At 45.0% G+C, this 24,219-nt stretch overlaps 1 protein-coding gene and 1 long non-coding RNA gene across 3 annotated transcripts; one reads left to right on the forward strand and one right to left on the reverse strand.

Moving 5' to 3' along the window:
- Window positions 1-430: 430 nt before the first annotated feature.
- On the forward strand, window positions 431-1,218 carry LOC103641544 (uncharacterized). The gene is made up of 4 exons (XR_560378.3): window positions 431-488; window positions 661-714; window positions 993-1,084; window positions 1,162-1,218. It is a non-coding gene; the product is annotated as an uncharacterized lncRNA (long non-coding RNA).
- Window positions 1,219-10,134: 8,916 nt separating this feature from the next.
- LOC103641545 (Protein SMAX1-LIKE 4) lies at window positions 10,135-15,272 on the reverse strand. Of its 2 annotated transcripts, none has more exons than XM_008664889.4 (3): window positions 13,471-15,272; window positions 11,778-12,042; window positions 10,135-11,684 (listed from the first exon to the last, which is right to left on the reverse strand). In XM_008664889.4, exons 1-3 carry the CDS (start codon window positions 14,895-14,897, stop codon window positions 10,281-10,283), a joined length of 3,096 nt encoding a protein of 1,031 aa, XP_008663111.1. In that variant the 5' UTR covers window positions 14,898-15,272; the 3' UTR covers window positions 10,135-10,280. The 2 variants fall into 2 exon arrangements, with proteins under 2 accessions (XP_008663111.1, XP_008663112.1); XM_008664890.4 differs by having other exon boundaries at window positions 10,135-11,681; window positions 13,471-15,271.
- Between the last annotated feature and the right edge of the window lie 8,947 nt (window positions 15,273-24,219).

The following is a 24,219-nucleotide window of genomic DNA, read 5'->3' on the forward strand; positions in this document are numbered from 1 at the left end:
GGAGGAGGAGCCTCAGCACCAGCGGCATCACCTGCGGATGCCATCCAAATGGACGCGCAGGTCTCGACTCACTGCGGGGTGCCATACACAGCTTCACTACTCGCCTTCGATCCCGTCCAGCGCCTCCTCGCTGTTGCAACTCTGTGAGCCCCATTCCAAACCCCGCCTTCACATTAGTACATCACAACCAACCCTAAACCACTGCCACACAATTCATTCAGTTGTAAACTAGAGCTTTGCTAATTTATGTTCTCCATCCCTCCAAATCAGTTAATTGCGTTATAACAAAACAAAGAAACTACTTTGCATAAGCATGGAAACAGGTTATTTAGTTGTTGTATGTCTCAAAGACCTAGCTCTTATTGTGTAATTGTTGATAGCTGTTCTTCACTACAAACTGCAGGGATGCTAGGATAAAAATATTTGGAGGTGATAACATTGAAGGCCTCCTTATATCATCGAAGAGTGTGCCGTACAAGTTTTTGCAGGTTTGGCTCTTAACTATTTCTCTTGTCCACCAAAGATAAAGTTATACATAGTTACCTCGCCTTGTTCAAACTAGCTATGTTCTTTGTTGCCTATTATGTACAACAACTAATACTAAGTACAATTTGCTTTTCTTTTTTGGTTTCTAACAACGAATATGTCGGTTCTTTATAGTTTATTACAAACTAGGGACTTCTGGTTGCAATTTCCAAAGAAAATGAAATCCAGGTGACCTATTGACAGGCAGTGAAGTTTTTATGCATTCAAACTATTCGTTTTTTCAAAATTTGGGACCTTGGTGCCTGGAGCTCATGTTAACAACAGCTATGTGGTGGTGCTCATGTGTTGGTTCATACTGCAAGTTTTTTTCATTATATGCTCTTTGAAGACAACCTGCAAAAAAAGTGGCTTGACCAACCTAGGAGGAACTACCTAGCCCTGAAATATGTAAGAATGTTTTCTATTAGTGTGGTGGCCATTTTATATGATATATATTTGTCTTGTAGGTATGGAATCTTGAGTTCAGGCAACTATTTAATTCGTCACAGTGGGATGTCAGCATTACTGCTTTTGCAGTCATAGAGAGGACCTTTATGATGTATGCTACATACATTACTTTTTTTAATTTGATACTTAATTTGGCTTTTGTATTCCGAATTCTTGTTTTCTATTCAGGTATCTTGGAGATGAGAATGGCCTTCTTTCTGTATTGAAGTATGTGTAGATGATGGGAAGCTTTAAATAATGCCATACAATGTTCATATCCATTCTCTAATCGATACCTTTATGCCTTTCTTGCCAAATATTAACTAGAACTAGAATGTTTCTTCCAGTTGCTTCTGTTGATGCAAAAAACTGATGGCGTTGCTGCTGCATGAAGTTAAAATGTTGAAGAAAAATCCATTCCTGAGCAAAGATAATTATAGTCTATTACTAAGTTTTTAGAACTCAATCGAAATATATGATGTTAGTCATAACTGCATAAGCAAATGGTTTGAGTCAATAGAAATTTTAGTGAATTGAGCATGCAATCAATATTCATAACTTACTGCAATTTAGTATAACTTGAGCATGAACATCAATGTTCATAGCTTACTGTAACTTTCTGTTATGTATTCATTTACTTGGATGGAAGCATGCTTACTGTTTACACATTGAGGTTCAAAGTTAATATCTTAGCGTTCAGTTCCTTTTTTTCCACAGAAAGATCTGGTGTTTCGTTATATTATGATGTGAAAGTCGCCTAGAGGGGGGGTGAATAGGGCGAATCTGAAATTTACAAACTTAATCACAACTACAAGCCGGGTTAGCGTTAGAAATAAGAACGAGTCCGAGAGAGAGGGTGTAAAACAAATCGCAAGCAAATAAGAGTGTGACACAAGGATTTGTTTTACCGAGGTTCGGTTCTCGCAAACCTACTCCCCGTTGAGGTGGTCACAAAGACTGGGTCTCTTTCAACCCTTTCCCTCTCTCAAATGGCCCCTCGGACCGAGTGAGCTTCTTCTTCTCAATCAAACGAGAACAAACTTCCCCGCAAGGACCACCACACGATTGGTGTCTTTTGCCTCAGTTACAATTGAGTTGTTCGCAAGAAAGAATGAAAGAAAGAAGCAATCCAAGCGCAAGAGCTCAAAAGAACACAACAAATCTCTCTCACTAATCACTAAAGCTTTGTGTGGAATTGGGAGAGGATTTGATCACTTGGGTGTGTCTAGAATTGAATGCTAGAGCTCTTGTAAATAGTTGGAAGGTGGAAAACTTGGATGACTTGAATGTGGGGTGGTTGGGGGTATTTATAGCCCCAACCACCAAACTAGTCGTTTGGTGGAGGCTGCTGTCGCATGGCTCACCGGACACTGTCCGGTGCGCCAGCCACGTCACCTGGTCGTTGGGTTCCGACCGTTGGAGCTCTGTATTGTGGGCCCGCCTGGCTGTCCGGTGGTGCACCGGACAAGTCCTGTAGACTGTCCGGTGTGCCACCCGCGCGTGCTTTGTCCTCTGCGCGCGCAGGCGCGCATTTAATGCATTGCAGTCGACCGTTGCGCGCGAAGTAGCCGTTGCTCCTCTGGCTCACCGGACAGTTCGGTGTGCACCGGACATGTCCGGTGAATTTTAGCGGAGCGAATTCCCGAAGCTGGCGAGTTCAGAGTTGCTCTCCCTTGGGGCACCGGACACTGTCCGGTGATGCACCGGACAGTCCCATGAATTATAGCGAAGCGCCTCTGAGAATTCACGAAGGTGAAGAGTTTAGCTTGGAGTCCCCTGGTGCACCGGACACTGTCCGGTGGCACACCGGACAGTCCGGTGCGTCAGATCAGGGCAGCCTTCGGTTGTCCCTTGCTCTCTTTGTTTGAACCCTTTTCTTGGTCTTTTTATTGGCTTAGTGTGAACCTTTGGCACCTGTATAACTTATAGACTAGAGCAAACTAGTTAGTCCAACTATTTGTGTTGGGCAATTCAACCACCAAAATTAATTAGGAAATAGGTGTAAGCCTAATTCCCTTTCAATCTCCCCCTTTTTGGTGATTGATGCCAACACAAACCAAAGCAAGTATAGAAGTGCATAATTGAACTAGTTTGCATAATTGTAAGTGAAAAAGTTACTTGGAATTGAGCCAATATAAATACTTATAAGATACACATGGATTGTTTCTTTATTTTTAACATTTTGGACCACGCTTGCACCACATGTTTTGTTTTTGCAAATTCTTTTGTAAATCCTTTTCAAAGTCCTTTTGCAAATAGTCAAAGGTAAATGAATTAAAGTTTGAGAAGCATTTTCGAGATTTGAAATTTTCTCCCCCTGTTTCAAATGCTTTTCCTTTGACTAAACAAAACTCCCCCTCAATGAAATTCTCCTCTTAGTGTTCAAGAGGGTTTTGAGATATCGATTTTGAAAATACTACTTTCTCCCCCTTTTGAACACAATAAGATACCAAATTGAAAATCATTAGTTTTAAAATTAGGTGGTGGTGGTGCGGTCCTTTTGCTTTAGGCTAATACTTTCTCCCCCTTTGGCATGAATCGCCAAAAACGGATACTTTGGGTGAAGTGTAAGCCCTTTTCTAACTAATTTCTCCCTTTTGGCAAATAAAACATGAGTGAAGATTATACCAAAGACGGAGAGTTGCTCAGAGCGACGGCGAAGGATGAGTTATGGAGTGGAGTGGAAGCCTTTGTCTTCGCCGAAAACTCAAATTCCCTTTGAATACACCTATGACTTGGTTTGAAATCCACTTGAAAACACATTAGTCATAGCATACATAAAAGAGACATGATCAAAGGTATACTTATGAGCTATGTGTGTAAGATATCAAAAGAAATTCCTAAAATCAAGAATATTTAGCTCATGCCTAAGTTTGTTAAAAGTTTGTTCATCTAGTGGTTTGGTAAAGATATCGGCTAATTGTTCCTTAGTGTTAATATATGCAATCTCGATATCTCCCTTTTGTTGGTGATCCCTTAAGAAATGATACCGAATGGCTATGTGTTTAGTGCGGCTATGCTCAATGGGATTATCCGCCATGCGGATTGCACTCTCATTATCACATAGAAGAGGAACTTTGGTTAATTTGTAACCGTAGTCCCTAAGGGTTTGCCTCATCCAAAGTAGTTGCGCGCAACAATGACCTGCGGCAATATACTCGGCTTCGGCGGTAGAGAGAGCTACAGAATTTTGCTTCTTTGAAGCCCAAGACACCAAGGATCTTCCCAAGAACTGGCAAGTCCCCGATGTGCTCTTTCTATTAATCTTACACCCCGCCCAATTGGCATCCGAATAACCAATCAAATCAAATGTGGATCCCCTAGGATACCAAAGCCCAAACTTAGGAGTATAAACTAAATACCTCAAGATTCGTTTTACGGCCGTAAGGTGAGCTTCCTTAGGGTCGGCTTGGAATCTTGCACACATGCATACGGAAAGCATAATATCCGGTCGAGATGCACATAAATAGAGCAAAGAGCCTATCATCGACCGATATACCTTTTGATCGACGGATTTATCTTCCGTGTCGAGGTCGAGATGCCCATTGGTTCCCATGGGTGTCTTGATGGGTTTGGCATCCTTCATCCCAAACTTGTTTAGAATATCTTGAATATACTTCGTTTGGCTAATGAAGGTGCCCTCTTAGAGTTGCTTCACTTGAAATCCCAAGAAGTACTTCAACTCCCCCATCATTGACATCTCGAATTTCTGTGTCATGATCCTACTAAACTCTTCACATGTAGATTCGTTAGTAGACCCAAATATAATATCATCAACATAAATTTGGCATACAAACAAATCATTTTCAAGTGTTTTGGTAAAGAGTGTAGGATTGGCCTTTCCGACTTTGAATCCATTAGTGATAAGGAAATCTCTAAGGCATTCATACCATGCTCTTGGGGCTTTCTTGAGCCCATAAAGCGCCTTAGAGAGTTTATAAACATAGTTAGGATACTCACTATCTTCAAAGCTGGGAGGTTGCTCAACATAGACCTCTTCCTTGATTGGTCCATTGAGGAAGACACTTTTCACGTCCATTTGATAAAGCTTAAAGCCATGGTAAGTAGCATAGGCAAGTAATATACGAATTGACTCAAGCCCAGCTACGGTGCATAGGTTTCCCCGAAATCCAAACCTTCGACTTGTGAATATCCCTTGGCCATAAGTCGGGCTTTGTTCCTTGTCACCACACCATGCTCGTCTTGCTTGTTACGGAACACCCACTTGGTTCCTACAACATTTTGATTAGGACGTGGAACTAAATGCCATACCTCGTTCCTAGTGAAGTTGTTGAGCTCCTCTTGCATCGCCACCACCCAATCTGAATCTTGTAGTGCTTCCTCTACCCTGTGTGGCTCAATAGAGGAAACAAAAGAGTAATGCTCACAAAAATGTGCAACACAAGATCTAGTGGTTACCCCCTTATGAATGTCGCCGAGGATGGTGTCGATGGGGTGATCTCGTTGGATTGCTTGGTGGACTCTTGGGTGTGGCGGCCTTGGTTCTTCATCCTCCTTGTCTTGATTATTTGCATCTCCCCCTTGATCATTGCCGTCATCTTGAGGTGCCTCATCTCTTTGATCTTCTCCTTCATCAACTTGAGTCTCATCCTCATTTTGAGTTGGTGGAGATGCTTGCGTGGAGGAGGATGGTTGATCTTGTGCATTTAAGGGCTCTTTGGATTCTTTAGGACACACATCCCCAATGGACATGTTCCTTAGCGTGACACGGAGCCTCTTCATCACCTATCTCATCAAGATTAGCTTGCTCTACTTGAGAGCCGTTAGTCTCATCAAACACAACGTCACAAGAAACTTCAACTTGTCCAGAGGACTTGTTAAAGACTCTATATGCCCTTGTGTTTGAATCATATCCTAGTAAAAAGCCTTCTACAGTCTTAGGAGCAAATTTATATTTTCTACCTCTTTTAACAAGAATAAAGCATTTGCTACCAAAGACTCTAAAATATGAAATATTGGGCTTTTTATCGGTTAGGAGTTCGTATGATGTCTTCTTGAGGATTCGGTGTAGATACAACCGGTTGATGGCGTAGCAGGCGGTGTTGACCGCCTCGGCCCAAAACCGATCCGAAGTCTTGTACTCATCAAGCATGGTCCTTGCCATGTCCAATAGAGTTCTATTCTTCCTCTCCACTACACCATTTTATTGTGGCGTGTATGGAAAAGAGAACTCATGCTTGATGCCCTCCTCCTCAAGAAAGCCTTCGATTTGTGAGTTCTTGAACTCCGTCCTGTTGTCGCTTCTAATTTTCTTGATCCTTAAGCCGAACTCATTTTGAGCCTGTCTCAAAAATCCTTTTAAAGTCTCTTGGGTATGAGATTTTTCCTGCAAAAAGAACACCCAAGTGAAGCGAGAATAATCATCCACAATAACTAGACAGTACTTACTCCCGCCGATGCTTATGTAAGCTATCGGGCCGAATAGATCCATGTGTAGGAGCTCCAGCGGCCTGTCAGTCGTCATGATGTTCTTGTGTAGATGATGAGACCCAACTTGCTTCCCTGCCTGACATGCACTACAAATCCTGTCTTTCTCAAAATGAACATTTGTTAATCCTAAAATGTGCTCTCCCTTTAGAAGCTTATGAAGATTCTTCATCCCAACATGGGCTAGTCGGCGGTGCCAGAGCCAACCCATGTTAGTCTTAGCAATTAAGCAAGTGTCAAGTTCAGCTCTATCAAAATCTACCAAGTATAGCTGACCCTCTAACACTCCCTTAAATGCTACTGAATCATCACTTCTTCTAAAGACAGTGACACCTACATCAGTAAATAGACAGTTGTAGCCCATTTTGCATAATTGAGAAACGGAAAGCAAATTGTAATATAAAGAATCTACAAGCAAATTGTCACCTGGCCGTTGGGTTCCGACCGTTGGAGCTCTGTCTTGTGGGCCCGCCTGGCTGTCCGGTGGTGCACCGGACAAGTCCTGTAGACTGTCCGGTGTGCCACCCGCGCGTGCTCTGTCCTCTGCGCGCGCAGGCGCGCATTTAATGCGTTGCAGTCGACCGTTGCGCGCGAAGTAGCCGTTGCTCCTCTGGCTCACCGGACAGTCCGGTGTGCACCGGACATGTCCGGTGAATTTTAGCGGAGCAAATTCCCGAAGCTGGCGAGTTCAGAGTTGCTCTCCCTTGGGGCACCGGACACTGTCCGGTGATGCACCGGACAGTCCGGTGAATTATAGCGAAGCGCCTCTGAGAATTCCCGAAGGTGAAGAGTTTAGCTTGGAGTCCCCTGGTGCACTGGACACTGTCCGGTGGCACACCGGACAGTCCGGCGCGTAAGACCAGGGCAGCCTTCGGTTGTCCCTTGCTCTCTTTGTTTGAACCCTTTTCTTGGTCTTTTTATTGGCTTAGTGTGAACCTTTGGCACCTGTATAACTTATAGACTATAGCAAACTAGTTAGTCCAATTATTTGTGTTGGGCAATTCAACCACCAAAATTAATTAGGAAATAGGTGTAAGCCTAATTCCCTTTCATGATGTAACTCAGCAAATGTCATTTGTACATGTATATTAGACCCCTCCAGCTACCAACCACCAAAATTAATTAGGAAATAGGTGTAAGCCTAATTCCCTTTCATGATGTAACTCAGCAAATGTCATTTGTACATGTATATTAGACCCCTCCAGCTACCTTGCCGACGCATGAACAAGACGACGGGTTAGACTTTGTCGAAACCCTCTTCACTAGTAGATGTATCGACCATCACTCGTCACTGTAACCCGATGGTGATCGGCGACCGTGAGCTTCCATGTTATTGCGTTCTCATACTTGAGACTTTTATTATGACTATGCATGAGATATTGTCTCTTATTAGTACTGGATGATGAGATGTGTCTTATTATGACTATGGATGAGACTTTTGTGATGTAATTGATGAGACTATGGATGAGACTTTTGTGATGTAATTGATGAGACTATGGATTTAAATATTGTTATGTGATTGTGTGTGAGATGTTTTGTGTGAAAATATATTGTGCTATATAGCTGTTGATATATTTGTTATGTTGTGGAATGTGGTGTAAAATAAAAATAAATAGCATTTGTAATGATGGTCAAATTAACTTCCTAGAGGCTTATTAAGCCGTAGGAAATTAGCCAGCGAACTTCCTAGGGGCTACAGTCAGCCGTAGGAAGTTAGTTGGCTAACTTCCTAGGGGCTACAGTAAGTCGTAGGAAGTTAGCCAGCTAACTTCCTAGGGGCTACAGTCAGCCGTAGGAAGTTAGTCAACTGACGGTGCTGACGGCGTGAAGCTACTAACTTCCGAGAATCTACTAACTTCCAAGAGGCTTTTTTGGCCGTAGGAAGTTCGCTAACTTCCTAGAGGGCTCTAGGAAGTTAAGCGAACTTCCGACAAGAAATTTCCGAGAGCCAAACTTCCGACGGGATGGCTTAACTTCCGAGAGTTTAGCTAACTTCCTAGAGTTTAGGCCTAACTTCCTAGGGTTTAGGCTCTAGGAAGTTTACTATTTTGGTGTAGTGATGCAAGTCGTCTCAAGGCATGACCCTAAAGTGCCTAGATAAGAGTAAGAAAGGGTCATAACAAACACGCTCACAACCTTACTAAGTCACAAGGGACCTAAGTCACGACTCACCCGAGGCCAACCCCGGGCGGGAGACGCAGTCACGACTGCCCGAGGCCACGTCCGGGTGGGAGACATAGTCAAGACTCGCCCGAGGCCAACCTGGGGCATGAGATGATGTAATCACGACTCGTCCGAGGCCAACCCTAGGCGGGAGATGCAGTCACGACTCGCCCGAGGCCAACCCCAGGCGGGAGATGCAGTCACGACTCGCCCGCCGCCAACCCCATGCGGGAGACGCAATCACGACTCGCCTGAGGCCAACCCTGGGCGGGGGACGTAGTCACGACTCGCCCCGAGGCCAACCCTGGGCGGGAGATGTAGTCACATCTTGCCAGAGGCCAACCTTGGACAAGCAACGCATTTCCGATTCGCCCGAGGCCAACCCGCGCGGAGACGAAGTCACGACTCGCCTGAGGCCAATATCGGGGGGAGACACAGTCTCGACTTGCTCGAGGCCATTTCCGACTCACCCTAGGGCATCTGGGGCGATGCTATGGATGGTGCCCAACTCCGGCGACCAACTCTGCAAGGCCCCAGGCGGGAGACGCAGTCACGACTCGCCTGAGGCCAACCCCGAACGGGAAACATAGTCACGACTCACCCGAGGCCAACGGTAGCAGTACATGAGTTGTTTTATGATATTGATAATGTTTGCACACAAATTTTACATATCATATTGATGTTTGTCGTTCGAAATTTATGTTTCATACAATTTTTTTACTCCCGTCGCAACGTACGGGGAACATACCTAGTATATATATATGCTATACATCACCTAGGGTGATAGACCAGTTGGTCCATCACCCAAACCAGGTGAGCAACCCACGTGCGAGCCGCCTGGTCCCTCCCACTCATGAATGTGGGATCTAGTTTTGAAGTTTTAATCACGACGAATACAACTTTGAAATCGGTTTCCAATTTTGATCTTTAATTTAGGAGATATTAATTTTTTAACTTTGCATGCATGCTGAGACCCACTAAAGTGACATGTGAGTGAGTGAGTGAGAGGGAGACTCATGCGGGAGGCGTAGGGCGGCATGCGCTTGGGCGCGCGATTCGATGCGTGGCTGGTGCACGTGGTCCGACCCAGGTGATGGATCATTGGGTCGAGTACCCTAGGTCATGAATAGATCTTCCATATATATATTATTTACTTGGTGTTTGATATGAATATTTTTAGAAATATATTAACTGCTTATATTGGTAGTATGTATTTATACTTTGAGTGAACCTATTCCAAAGTTTCCTGTTGAGCAATCCACGTATGGCTAATCTTGAAACTCAAACCCTTGTGGGCTTGTTCGGTTTAAAGTAGATTGAGGGGATTGGAGGACATGTTCCGTTCAACCTTAATCCATATGAATTGAGGGGGATTGAGTGAATTTCAATACATAATAAGTTAAAATTTCTTCTAATCCTTATTAATCTCCTCCAATCTATATGGATTAAAAATAACCGAACAAGCCGTAGGGACTTGAAGAAAAATTAGTGTATTTTCACCTCAATGCTCTCTAATCTCCAGAGGATTTAAGTTTCCAAATTAGTCCGTAGTGATAATTAATCCTGCAAAACTACTTATATATAATAATAGTACATTTGATCCCTTTCATTTCCAGGCCCCAATCCCACGCTTTACATACCATACATACAAACCACTTCCCCTCTAAAAAAATGAGAACTAAAAAACAGTACACAGCTCAGTCCACCTGGACCCTACTTGGAAGGACAGAGCCCATAAACCCTGGTGTCTCCCGGCTCTCGCCACAGGGCCCCAATCCAAGTACTATCACCTTCCCTTTCCCGCCATTTTTGACCGTTGCCAGCGCCACTGCCGGTTCAAGCACCTCCGACGTCCAACTCTCAAACTCGTCCTCGAGGAACTGTCCGGACGCCGCTGCAAGCATTTGCACCGCCGTCTCCTCCACACGTGTCCATCCTTGGCCGATGGCCCTGGCAAGCCTCGCGCGGATGGAGGCTGTGGCGTCGCCGTCGCCGTCGTCATTGTCGAGGGTGACCACGCGGGCCGCGAGGGCCTCGAGGAGGCCGTGGGGTTGTCCGTGCTCACTCGTGTCGCTAGAGTCGCCTTCGTCGGTTATGTCGCTGGGAAGGGCTTCGTCGTCTTCGTCTGCTGGGTCATCCTCGGCGCAGAGGTTGAGATCAAGGCCGCCCAGCCCGGCGTCGTGCCGTGCTCGCTTGCTCTCGCGCAGCGGTGACTCCGTCTTCCTCTTGAGAGCGGCGGACGACGCCTCGTTCTCCGCCCACAGACGCAGGCTGATCTGGTCGCTGGAGCCGCCGGTCCACTTCGATGCTAGCAGGATCACGATGCAGCCGGAGAGATCCAGTGCTTGTCCGGACTGACGATCCTTCAGAGAACCGCTCTTCGATGCGGCGACTAGGCAGTCGGCGACGTCGCGTGACGCGTTCTCGACATCGTCGACGACCACCACCACCATCTTGCCACCCATCGCGGACGCCCTGGAGACAACATCTGAGCACAACCTCTCTGCGGAGCTGAACTTGCTCGGGTCCGCGCAGATCACGCGGTCAGCCGAGCCGCAGCGCGTCTCCGCGATCACCGTGACAGCGCGCCGCGTGGCGACGTGGTCGCTCCCCTTCACGTACAGCCACACGCCCGTCGCCCCGTCGTCGCTCTCTCGGCTAGCGACCACCGCATTGGCAATCTCCGCGACGATGGCTCGGGGTTGCCACGGGATGTTCCTGCGCAGCCTCTGCTCCAGCTCGCGCGCCGCCGCGGATCCATCACCGCTTCCCGGGGCGCGGCTGTCGGAGGTCGCCGAGTCCGAGAGCAGGTGGCTGGCGAGAGCAAGCGTAGTTCCCACGCCCTGGCATCCCGACCCCATCGGTGGACTCGGAGCCCAACGAGGACTCCTCGATGGTGACGGCGGGGACCTCCTGCTCGTGTGTTGCCCCATCAAGCCATCCAAGCCCAAGAACCTCGGCTCGCTTGGCTTACCCTTGCTGGCCGGTTGCGAGCAAGAACCAGACCACCATGGACACTGAGGGGAGCCTGGATCAGAGCAGAGGTGAAGCTTCCTGCACAGCCGGCTCCATTTCCTCTTCAACACGGTCAGATACTTCTGCTAAACCATCAAAAGAATCTCAGTTAAGCCACACCCTGTTAAGGTCAGTAGCTCCTTGGCATGCCAAGAAATCCATTGCCATTGCTTTCTTACCTCGTGTGGTGTTTGGTCTGCCGGTGGTCTGTCCAGCACCAGCCAGCCCGGGAGGCTGGCACGTGGGCCCTCCGCATCAGCCTCTGCCTTCACGAGCGTCGCCTCCCTCTCGTAGTTCTTGGTGCACTCGGTGCAGAGCGCCAGCTGCATCTCATCCTCCTGCTCATCTCTGCCTGCAAACGCCGTCGCCGCCCCGACCTCTGGAAAAGGATTCTGCCCAAGCGGCTGGGATGTCAGCATTGGCGGAGGCACCCCTGCACTGGCACTAGACAGAGGACAAAGAAAGCCATGTCAAACAATAAGGGCATCACAATCGTTCTTAAAAAAATTGACCAACAAACTAGTAATCGAGTCTTACTTAATGTACTTTATTAATTAGTAGTAGTCTAGCTAATAGTTTCAAGTAATCACAAACTTCAGCAAACAGATTATGAATGAACACTGGAACTGGGGACAAAGATATGATAGAGCTTCTAGCCTTCGACTATGGATTATAGGACATGGGTACTTCTGAAACAAGATGAAATACAAACAATGTTCAAAATAGCAGGGTATAGTGGTTTTATAGCGGCTGGACCTTCTCCCCACTATGATTTTTTTGTTCTTCTTTTTCAAACAATTCCAAGTGTAACTATAAAAAAAATACTATCAAGAATTATATGTTCATATTTAAATTATAAATATAAAGTTATAATGCATGCTTAATCTAGTATGTATTATAAATATTAGTACTGTTCATAAACATATTTTTTGTCAAATATAAGATTGTTTGAATCCTCAGAAAGTAAGAGGTACATTCTTTCGGAGACAAACAGATCATATCTTACCTTCTTGCTATGTGAGAAATCAATTAAATTTTTATTGGAATAATGAATGTTCTAGCCTATAAATTATACTGTATTTAGTTTTTTTTCATAGCTATCTGCCTATCTGAGCAGCACACCACTAAATACCGTAGTTCGTTATTTTCAACATTTGGCCACAAGAAAAGTCTACTAGACATTATCAGAGAAGATAAGTGTTTTTGTTTTCATACTAGACATAATCGAAACTATATTACCACTATGTACGTACTATTTTATCAGAGATTTCCCCCCTCAACTCTGCATTGCGATACAGAAATGTGATTTGAGCTTGTGAAAGGCAGCATCATTGCAAGGAAAAGGGACGCGACGCGACGCGACGCATCGGATCAGTCTGACGGGTCCTCGTAGTGTACCAAAAGGGCCGGGCTCAGGACGGCAAGCACTGTCGCTGCTTCAGATGAAGCTCTTTTCCTCGTCAGACAGGGCTGCTAGGCTACCATCCCGTTCCCCAAGGCCCCAACAACCACCGTTTCTTCTTCTTCCCCTCAAGAATCCACCACCTTGAGTTTACATGACAAGCTAGCTCATTAATGGCTATTAGGAACTAGTGTAGCAGCTAGCAGCTGGATGCTGCCTCACGGGGAGCTCTGCAACATGCATGGCCGGACTCTGACCTGACCAGCTTGTCCGTTTGCTTGTTCTCGACAGCATCAATGGAGGTCCAGACTCCAGAGCAAGAATGCAACAGTACTACAGTAGCCAGTAGTGAGCAAAAGGGAACACGGACACGAGCACAGACAGAAACATGGTGGCAGATGGAGAGCATAGTACTGTACTCTGTAGGAAAGCTGGTTTCTCGGTTGAGAACTGGTTTGCTTGCTTCTTACCTTTGGAGGGAGGAACAAGACGATGAGGAACCGAGGCTGTTGAGGGACAGACCGGTGCCGCTGCCGGTGGGGACCACCACGGCCTGCAGCGTCCATGCTGACTCCAGCGGCCGCCGGCGCCGCTGCTGCCACCTCATGTACGTCTGGTAGCTGGCAGTGGCCACGAGCCAGGCGCGGCCGCAGGAAGCTCGGAGGTCGTCGAGGAGGCGGCCGAGCTCGGCGACCATGTGCTCCACGGGGCTGTACGACGAGACCGCGTGGTTGTCGTGGGCTTCCTCGTCGAGCGCCCACCGCAGGTCGCCCACGTAGACCACCAGCCCGCCGCCGCGCTGGAGCTGGACGGCGTCCACGCTACGGCGGAGCTCGGAGGCCCGGGCGTTCACGTCGCCGCGGCTCATGAGGCGGATGTGCACGTAGGAGAGCTGCAGTTTGAGGAGGTGTGCGCCGGCGAGCTCTTCTGGGACGTCGCCGCGCTCGAGGCGCCGGAGCAGCTCGTCGGCCACGGCCTCCGCCATGGACACCGAGTCGCCAACCACAACGGGGTTGCTTCGCCGCTCCTGCTTCCGGACCATCACCTCCAGGACCGCGCGGACGTCGTCGTTGCATGCGCCCGGGCCCGGCGCCGCGGACAAGAAGTGCGCCGGCCAGAGCCCGAAGCGGTCACCAGCTTTGCCGCTGGAGGGAATGCTGGGGTCGATGAAGAAGTGGGGAGGGATGGGCGGCGGCGGCAGCGGCAGCGGTGGGGACGACGAGGAACGCGGCGGCATGAGCGCGCTCTCCTCCTCGAGGTTGCTCTTGACGGTGGCGCTGGAGAAGCCGGCTTCCCGCATGACGCGGCTCACGCTGGGGTCTTCGAGGATGGAGATGACCAGCTGCTCCAGCTCCACCTTGATGGCGAGGAGCGCCTGCTGCTGTGCTGGCGGCGCATTTGCTGGTGGCGGCGGCTGCTGGAGCTCAACGCACCCGCGGCGCTGGTTGGCCTGCGCGCGCTTGAGGGCGGCGACGAGCGCGTTGGAGAGTGTGGGGCTGGGCTGGATAAGCGGCGACGTGAATGGCGACGTCGAGGAGGGCGCCGACTGCGGGCCGGAAGCGGGCAGGCGGTTGAGCGCTACATTGAAGCACAGCTCAAGCGCGCGGCACTGCAGTGGGTGCTGGGGCGCGCCGTGACACGCCGCCGGACCGGGCGCCGGGTGCGACCGCAAGCAGGCACGTTTGAGTAGACCGTACGGCACCGCCGGAGACGCGGGTGAGGAGAAGGCCGCGAGAGGCTGCGCGCACGCGGCGGGGCCGGTCAGCAGCGCGAACGCGACGTGCAGTGGCGTGACCTGCGCATGGCCGCGCCGGCGCGCGAGCGCGAGCGCGAGCTTGAGCACGGCGGCCGCCTCGGCGGTGAGCGACTGGTGGATAGTGTATGCCCCCGCCCGCATCCCTCGCCGTCAGCACGCCACCTCACACGATGTATGTGTGTCTCACGTTCTTGTTCTGGCTTCTTCTCCCTCGCAGCAGCAATGGAAGCGAAAGACGCCTTCGTTCTTGCCCGAACGTTGGGAGGCAGCGCAGCAATGATGGCGTGTGAGCTAGCTGAGCGCTTCTTCACTCTCTTTTTATTTATCAGATCAGACGTGAGCGCTCTACTTGTGCTCGGTAGGCCGTATGTGTGTAGGCTAGCTAGCGGTGCTGCTTCCATTTAGAGCGTGCCGCTTATGAATGAAAATAAGCAAGAATCTCGCTAAGTGCGTAGATTATTTTCGTTTTTCGTAACAGTGCACCTGTTAAACTAATGAGGGAATCGAATAAATAGTCATGAGAATCTTTACGTTCCATCTAAACATAATGGACTGAAGAGAAACTAAACACGGTCTAGACCGGATTCAGCCTCTAGGCTATATCTATGGTCACGTCATTATCCACGTTCTATGGTCCCGTTTGTTTCGGCTTCTAGCAGTTTCTGGCCAGCCAGGTTCTATAAAATTCGTTTGGGCAAAAACCATCCAAAATCAACATAAACACATAATCGTTTGAGTCGTTGTAATAGTAGAAATCCGTCACTTTTTAGATCCTGAGCCCTATAAACAACTTTATCTTTCTCCACATGTAATCGTAATGATACTCAGATTCTCCCCACAGTCAGATTCTTCCCACAGCCAGATTTTCAGAAAAGCTGGTCAGAAAAAAGTTAAACCAAACATGCCCTATATCTACCAGCATCAGCTTTTATCTATCACAACTTTCAAATATGCAATCTTTAATTGTCTTATTTATCAAACTTTCTAGTGCACAATCTTTATCGTCATTATATAGCCATATCAGCGTCACGTCAGCTTTTCTTTTATAAACCATGTTTGTTTCATCTTTTGGCTAGATTCTAGCCGTCAGAATCGGCTTCTAACAGCCAAAATGATTCGCTTCTTAGTCTACTTCTGTCACAATCACTTTTATAAAAATCGTCCAAATTAACGTGAATGCAGAATCTGTCGAGCCAAGAGGAATCCACCATCTTCGAAAAACCTAAACCATATAGACCTTTCATCTTCCTCCGCATGTAAGTCCCACGATATTTAGATTCCCGCGACATCTAGATTATCCAGAAATTTGGATTCTCAAAAAAAGCAAAAGCTCTTCATAAAGAAGTTTTTCGAGGCCCTTTTGTTGTAAATGAAATACAATGTTTCATTGAAAGAGAAAAGTTATCGAACATATAAATAAGCAAATATAAACTCTGTAATTTATAAAGAGAATTAAAAACTACATTATTTAAAAATACACAACACATAGGTCAAACTAAAACAAAAATTACACAATGCATAAAACATAAAACTTGAAAATTTTAAAAAAACACATAACTAATAAAAAACGAATTCCTTTGGTGTCGATCCTTAATATGCCCCATTAAAGAATGGCAACAAAGCATGTTGGTGTTTAGCGGTAATACTACAATAGAGAACTCTGATTGTCTCATAGCCATCCGTGTTGTATGATGTTCCACGGTCATCCATAATGATCTTATTGTGCAAAATGATACATGCATAGATGATCACACTGAGTAACTGGTGAAAAAAAGAACGATCTATGGTTGAGAATATGAAATTGACCCTTGAGCACCCGAACCGCCCTCTCCACGTCCTTCCTTGCGCCCTCCTAGCATGTAGCAAGCATCCATTGCTTTGGAGTCTATAGGAGCGGAATGGTCTTCATGTACATTGGACACCGATGATAGATGTCATCAGTGAGGTAATACCCCTGGTTGTACTCATGGCCATTCACCATGAAGTTCATGTTTGGTGCTTCACCCTTAAGTACATTAGTGAACAACATTGATTGGTCGAGCACATTCATATTGTTGTTAGATCCTGCCACTCCAAAAACATGCCAGATCTACAAGTCATACGAGGCAACCGTCTTGAGCATGATGGTCGGGATCTAATGTGTGCATTTTATACTCCCTGTCATACGAGGAAATCCCCTTAGCCCCCTTAGCTAACAGACGCCATGATGGTTGGGATCTAATGTGTGCATTTTATACTCCCTGTCATACGAGGAAATCCCCTTAGCCCCCTTAGCTAACAGACGCCTAAGGTCATCAACAGTGGAATGACAACTATACTCCACCCCAAAACATGCAATAACACCTAGGAATGAAAGTGGATATCTAAATTGTTAGGAAAATAATAATATTTTAATATAAATATGTATGAAATTTAGTGCTGATATTTTCTTATGTTATCAAGCACATTATAACAAGCAAGAATAAAATTTTGCATAAATTGTTGTATGCATCATTTGCTCCATACAACAAAAAGGTGAAAAAAATCTAAATATGTATATATATCCGAATTTTATATGTATCATTTGAGAAGATATTTGATAAATTTGAGGTTTAATGTTTACGAATCTTTACAAATTTAATGCTAAAAACAAGAACACGAATTTGCATTGCAGATTTTATATTGTATTTGTTCACAACCAAAGTAAAAAGACCAAACAATTGATATCCAAATAAGTATTCGTTTTCATCCTTAATAACACCTTTATAGAATAGTTTCAGACACTATAAGACGGAGTTTTCCCCCATTTGAATATAGTCATCGATGGAGTTAGCAACACTACCATACACAAGCATGCGTAGGGCAGCTGTGCACTTGTGGTGGGGGGAGAAACCGATGTAGTTGAGTGCATCAGTTCGAATTGTGAAATAGGGAGAGTGCTCACCCAACCTCTCCAGTGGGTAGATGCAGGGTTCGTAGAGTAGTCTTGGATCAATCGGCTACAAGCAAAAATATGGTCATGGTCAATGTATCTCCAACATTGCCTGGTCGCTTCTCGATGCGGAAAACTTAGAGGCAAGACCTTCTACCTGCTACATTATATTTTGCTGCAGTAACTCGAACAACTCTTCGGTCATGTCGATGTCCGAGCCGGACGAAGACATCACAACAACACTTGATTCGAATGAGAGTGTGAGAGGACTATGAGGAGGTGGTAGAGAAATTTGAAGTGTGAGTTGTGTGAATGAGCTCAGACACTCATCTATTTATAGACCATGTTGTAGGAATTTTCGTAATTGTTTTTAAAAAATTGAAATTCAAAATGGAGCTAACCAACTAGAACGTACCATGTGGCACCATGCAGCCGATACTGACCATGACTGCAACCGTTGGGTCGGTACCGATCGACATGGGACCAACACGGTCTGTACCGACCCTGGCGCCCGGTCGGTAGCCTCAATGATCGCGCGCGCTTCGGCCATTGTTGGAGCCATGATGAGTGATATCGATGGGTGCCATGCATGCAGGCGATATCGTCCAAAGCTCGATCTATCCTTATCCTTGCTTTAGAGTGGGGACTAGAAACTATATCAGGTGTAATATGTCTTTGGTGTATATAGTGTACATATTGAATTGTGATTATCAAAACCAAATTTAATGTGCTCTCACACCTCCCTTTCAGTCTTATATTCTCACTATCCCATTTATTAAGCCGTACATGTATTTAGAAAAGTCAACCTTTTAAATCTTTGACTAATAATTTAGTCTAAACATATATTTTTAGTTTATGCATGCTATTTATTTGGATTCATATACAAAAGTTTTCTAAGATGATAGTATTTTTATATTTATTGATGATATATTCTGAAAAATATGAAATGATCAAAGTTTTGTTGTAAAGACTGCCAAAAACTTACACGCTCTAATTAATGGGATAGAGGGAGTATATTTTACAAACAACTTCACGATTTAAGATAGGCACCAAAGGCTCTCTACGAAGAATTTGAGATTGAGTGGGATAGAGGATATGTAATTTGAGTGGGGGAGGTGGATGCCGCTGCCGCCTGCTGAGCTGCCGCGTCTTTTGCATAGCCAGGTCAGCCTTTGCTCCCTGCTTTCTCTCTCACGCGTTGTGCGCGCGCCGATGCCATGCAAGGGTCCTTTTCTTTTGCTGGCAGACTCTGTTTTTCAGGGAAGTAGGGATCGATCGAGCTTCCCCTTTCACACACAATTGCCTATCCATGCAGACATGCAGAAGTGCTCCCTTCGTTTTGTTTCTTTATATACCAGAGCACAGGATGGACCACAGTCCACAGTATATTCGTCCTCATTCATGTACGTACTCTCCATGCACAAATACTACCTCCGTTTAGGAAAAAAAGATACAATTTCGTTTTAGATCAAGGCTTACTAAATTTTTAAAAAGTATCATTAACATATATGATTCAAAATACATATACCATGAAAAAATATTTTATGCCAAATTCAATTGTATTTATTTCATATAACACATGTATATATGTATGATTAAATTTAAAATGGTCCTACTTCTCAAAAAAGTATAAACTGAACTCCCTCAATCTAAATTTATAATTCGTTTATCTTTTTCAATCCTAATTTTGACCACTCGTCTTATTAAAAAATTTACGAAAAAGCAAAAAAAAAATGGTTTTATTTATTATCAAATATACTTTATATATGACATATATTTTTCCATTTTTTAATTTTTTTGAATAAGACGAGCGATCAAAGTTGAGTTTGAAAAAGTCAAACGAATTATAAATTATAGTTTTAAACGGAGGGAGTATTACATCGAGGACTGCCGGAGTAGGAGTAAAAATGAAGAACTTGCCTCACATGCATCTATATCACTAGCGAACCTACCAAAAAATTCATGTAGGACAGAGTCTGTCCCACAAACCATGACATACACATATTAAAAATATCTGATATTTCGATCCAGCTACGTATGTATACAATATTTATATGGGTATATCACACAAAAAATGAAATCAAAATTTGACTTGTGCATAGAGAAAAAAATCCAAATATTATTAGAGGGTAAATGAGACCTACTTAAAAGGATCTACAAATGACTAGAGAGAGATAAATAGCCTAATAAAATTTTACGGAATCGAGGTCAGCCAAACCCGATAAATTTTATAAATCCTTTAGCAAAACATCGTTAAAGTTTATAAAAACGTGTATAATATAGCAAAGTTACTCTTGATGACTCCGACAATATTTTTGGCTAGATTCGCTACTAACTAATATAGTAGGAAATGTGTATTAGAACGAGAGACAAACCCAATAACCACAACCTTTCTAGCCTAATCAATACAAAGCGAACCCCCTACACAAGTCTAATTGCAAAGTTAAGTAAATAACCACTCAAGCACACTAACAACTAGAAGCAAACCTACCAACTAGTGAGCTTAGAATGACAGAAACTAAACTAAACTGCACTGCTCACTAGAGAGCTAAGCTAAACTAGCAACTAAACAAGCTTCTAGATACTAGTACTCAAACAATAATACAAAGCACAATATATATGAAATAAAACTGTAATTATTGAGAGTGTAAACCATCGAGGGCAAATGGCACAAAGATTTTTTTTCTAAGATTCACTTGCTTGTTTGCAACCTATGTCTGAGTTGGGTTGGATCCTGTGGGGGACAGATATCCCCCGGGTCCACTGGAAGAGTAAAAGACCTCACGAAAGGCCCAAGGGCCCAATAAATCGTAAGGTCATTCTTTCGTGGGCCTGGGGAGGGACAATCAGCAAAGCAGGTTGACATGAGGCCGGATTGGTGCGAGCCCGGACGGCCCACAACGTTGAGCGAGCGACCACAATAGAGATCCGACTTTCCCGCGCTGGAGCCCCCATGCAACGGAGCCATGCGAGGATAGGTCGGCAGAACTATAGGGAGATATACTCAAACAGTTCACTATCTTTTAGTTACACATTGTTATCATATCCACGTGTATTGCCCCACGGTCGAGTATATAAGGCCTAGGGGGCACCCCTTCAGAACGATCGACCCTATTACTCAGCCACCCACCTCAACTCTCTGCATTCTCAATTCAGAGAGCTACCTTGTAACCTCATTCACCAAGCATACTCACCAGGACGTAGGGTGTTACGCATCTCTAAGCGGCCCGAACCTGTAAACATTGTCCACTGTCCCTCGTGCACCTGGCACGAACCATTTTGCTACAGTCGGCGACACCGTCCTACTCCTAAAAACACCTTGAGGGGCAACCCCGGGTGTGCGGTCGGACCCAAAACACCGACAGATCCATAGATCACCACTTCACTTGGCTAAATGAGCACCTAACTTCAACCCCTATGACATAGGGAACCACTAGAAGTTGATAGTAACATTTGACTATTGTTACTCTATGAATATCTGGTAGGGTGAGCACAAAGCGCCTCACAACAGCCAATGGTTGGGGTGGCCATAATCACCAAGATCCCCTCAACAATCTTCATAAGCACCAAGCATGCTAGGTGATACTAATAACTAATAGTAACAAGAAATCTGAAGCCAACAAATACCAACTAGTACCACCAAATACAACCCCTCTAATGCAAAACACTAGAGGCTCTCAATCTCTCACAAATGTGATCATTAAGTCAAGAGAGGGAGTGGGAGTGTGTTTCAACTTAGAATGATGTATGCACTTCAACAAATGGCCATGAGACCCCCCTCAAATTCATCCAACCAACTATTTATAGAGGGGAACAAATAGAATAACTATTACCACATGCATTAGCTTCATGACCTCTTAGTCTAATAGTTTGGGCCTAGTGGTCCAATTGTCACGCGTCAATGGCTACTGATTGTGACCATAATGACTAGTTTCATTAGTCTAGTGTTTTGATCTAGTGCCTTAACCATAGAACTAATCTGATGGTCACTAGAGAGCTCCAAAACAATAAAATCATCACTGGGTTAGTGTAGTGCTTAGCATCAAATCCCTATTAGTATTTGGTTCACTCAATTACGTCATGCTTATCCTCACGTAGCCGTGGTCCAAAAGCTAGGCACCAACAGGCCCCACATAGGCTAGTGGCCCATGTGAGGAATCATTCAACCACGCACTACGAGCCTGTTTGGTTCAGTGTCTAATTTGCCACACTTTGCCTAACTTTTCTGCCTAAAGTTAGTTATTCAATTCGAACAACTAACCTTAGGCAAAGTGTGGCATAGTTAGCCACAAACCAAACATGTCTTACATGCCTCGTTTCAAACAACTACCTCCCCATGCTTGCTAGACCCTGATAGTTCCATCGACACTACGAACGATCCTAGAGCCAGGTGGACAAAACCCTATTCAAGCTCCTCTCTTCGTGTCCTTTTACACCACAAGTATTAGTCCAATACCAAACTGAAAGTTCCCTTTGCCCGAGAACATGATCTAGATGTCTTCTAGAGGGGGTGAATAGGCGAATAAAAATTATCACTTAAAAACTGAAAATTCTTACACACTCGAAGACTGGATCGCAGTGGAATAAAGAACACTTCGAGTAGGTTGCAGCGGAAATGAAGTGCCTGTCTCAAAGTATCATGCACTTTAATGGCAGCATATACCATAGGTAAGTATTGAAGTGCAAGTATTAAAATCAAACAAGACAGAAAGACAACACACAACACAGAGCAAAGCACATATACACAAAGATTTATCCCGAGGTTCAGCCAAGCTTGAAATGCTTTCCTAGTCCTCGTTGGAGTTAGCCACACCTTGGCTTGGAGTCTATTTCAACTCCTTCCTTTGTTTTCTCAGATCTATTAATGCAACAGATAGAGTCTTCCACTATGTCACTTGTTAATTACAATAATGCCGCAACTCCTTACAATCTTCCTGACAGCACTTCGGCAGAGTAACAATGCTCAAGATCTTACTTTTGCTCTCAATAGCACTTCTCAATCTTTAAAGGCTTATAATTGTGCATCTAGACAAATTAGAGAGATACAAAAGAGAAGGAGAGAAATAATATGATCACTTGATGTATGGACTTGCTTGCGGTACTTGTGTTGTCCAAATGGGCGCCTAGGGGTCCCTTTTATAGCCCTAAGGGGCCTAGGAGTCGTTTACTCCTTCCATTGGAAACTTCAGATCTTCCTCTGTCCGTGAATGCACCGGACAGTCCGGTGCACACCGGACACCTCCCTGTGCAAGGGTCACCAGATCAGGTGACTAGTTATCCATAACCATGATCAACTCAGACTTTGGACCATCACACATGAACACTTGTGTTGAAATCTACAAGCTTTGCACTATGCACCCATTCAACACTTAGCACACGTGTTAGTTCTGTAATTGGGTTGTCATTCAAACCACCAAAATCCACAAGAGAGCTTTCATTCTCCCACTTTTTGGTGATTGATTGCAACACATTAAAGCTTACACATGATTAAGATTTAAAGCACAATTGAATTCTAAGTTATAGAATGCTCCCCCTAAATATGTGCTTACTTGAAAATCTCAACTTTGGCCTCAAAATGCCAAAGTGCACATACTTTGGCTAAGTGCAAACCATTACTATATCTTAGCATCCATAGGGTGCATTGTGTCAAGAATCAAACTGTGATGCGCATGGCACACAAATGCACAAGTCAGAGTAAAGCACCATATAAACACCAATTAAGCAGATATAACACAAGATATTAACCTACCACTATTTACCATAAAGATACCAATTAAAGAACCATGATTATAATCAACACATGAATATCTAAGTCAAGATAAACAACAAGCACCATAGATGTCAGTTGATCTATACATCAAACACAAGATGATATCAAGGCTAAAGCATTATCAACAAAACTAAAACATTCCCCCCTTAAGATCAAAAGGAACTCAAGGAAACCCCACCTTACCCAAGGTGAGCTCACCCTCATCACAAGGTTGAGCTCTCCCTTTAACACACAAAGCACCTTCACCCTTAAGATAAGCTTCCCTCTCAGGTCGAGGTAAGCTTTAATGCACAAATTCTCCCCCTTTGACATCAAACACCAAAACCATAATTCAAACAAAAATGTAGGATGATGTCAAGGGACAGTAAGGTATGAAGCAGGGAAAGTGCAACACACTAACATTACTCCCCCTTACATATTGAATATATGCAACACGAGCATCAGAGGGAGATCGAGATACAAACACTTAATATAAGAAAGTTAATACCTCCTTGTGTACCTTTACCGTGTGATGGTGTCCTTTCCATCTAAGTTGGCGGAGTTCCCTATGTCATCAATTTAAGATTTCCACCTTGACAACTTTATCTCCAGGGAGCTCCTCCACACTTGTGCCTGATCCTTTATCCCAATTTTTCTTGTTACTATGACACCAAACTTAGAACAAGTTATAGCTTTATGGCACAAGAGAAAAAAAACTTCTATTCTAGTGATCACCACAAGAGATATTAGTTGGAGCACACTATCCAGGCTACCAATTGAAAGATTATCACTATACAAGTGAC

This window comes from Zea mays, chromosome 10, assembly GCF_902167145.1.
Source record: "Zea mays cultivar B73 chromosome 10, Zm-B73-REFERENCE-NAM-5.0, whole genome shotgun sequence".
Lineage (NCBI taxonomy): Eukaryota > Viridiplantae > Streptophyta > Magnoliopsida > Poales > Poaceae > Zea > Zea mays.

Bases quoted from the DNA above. Each gene is read 5' to 3' on its own strand.
- LOC103641545 (XM_008664889.4), bottom strand. From the start codon at position 14,897: ATGCGGGCGGGGGCATACACTATCCACCAGTCGCTCACCGCCGAGGCG. The intron at 12,043-13,470 runs GTAAGAAGCAAG...TCCTCTGTCTAG, and splicing joins TCTTGTTCCTCCCTCCAAAG to TGCCAGTGCAGGGGTGCCTC. The intron at 11,685-11,777 runs GTAAGAAAGCAA...TTGATGGTTTAG, and splicing joins CAGACCAAACACCACACGAG to CAGAAGTATCTGACCGTGTT.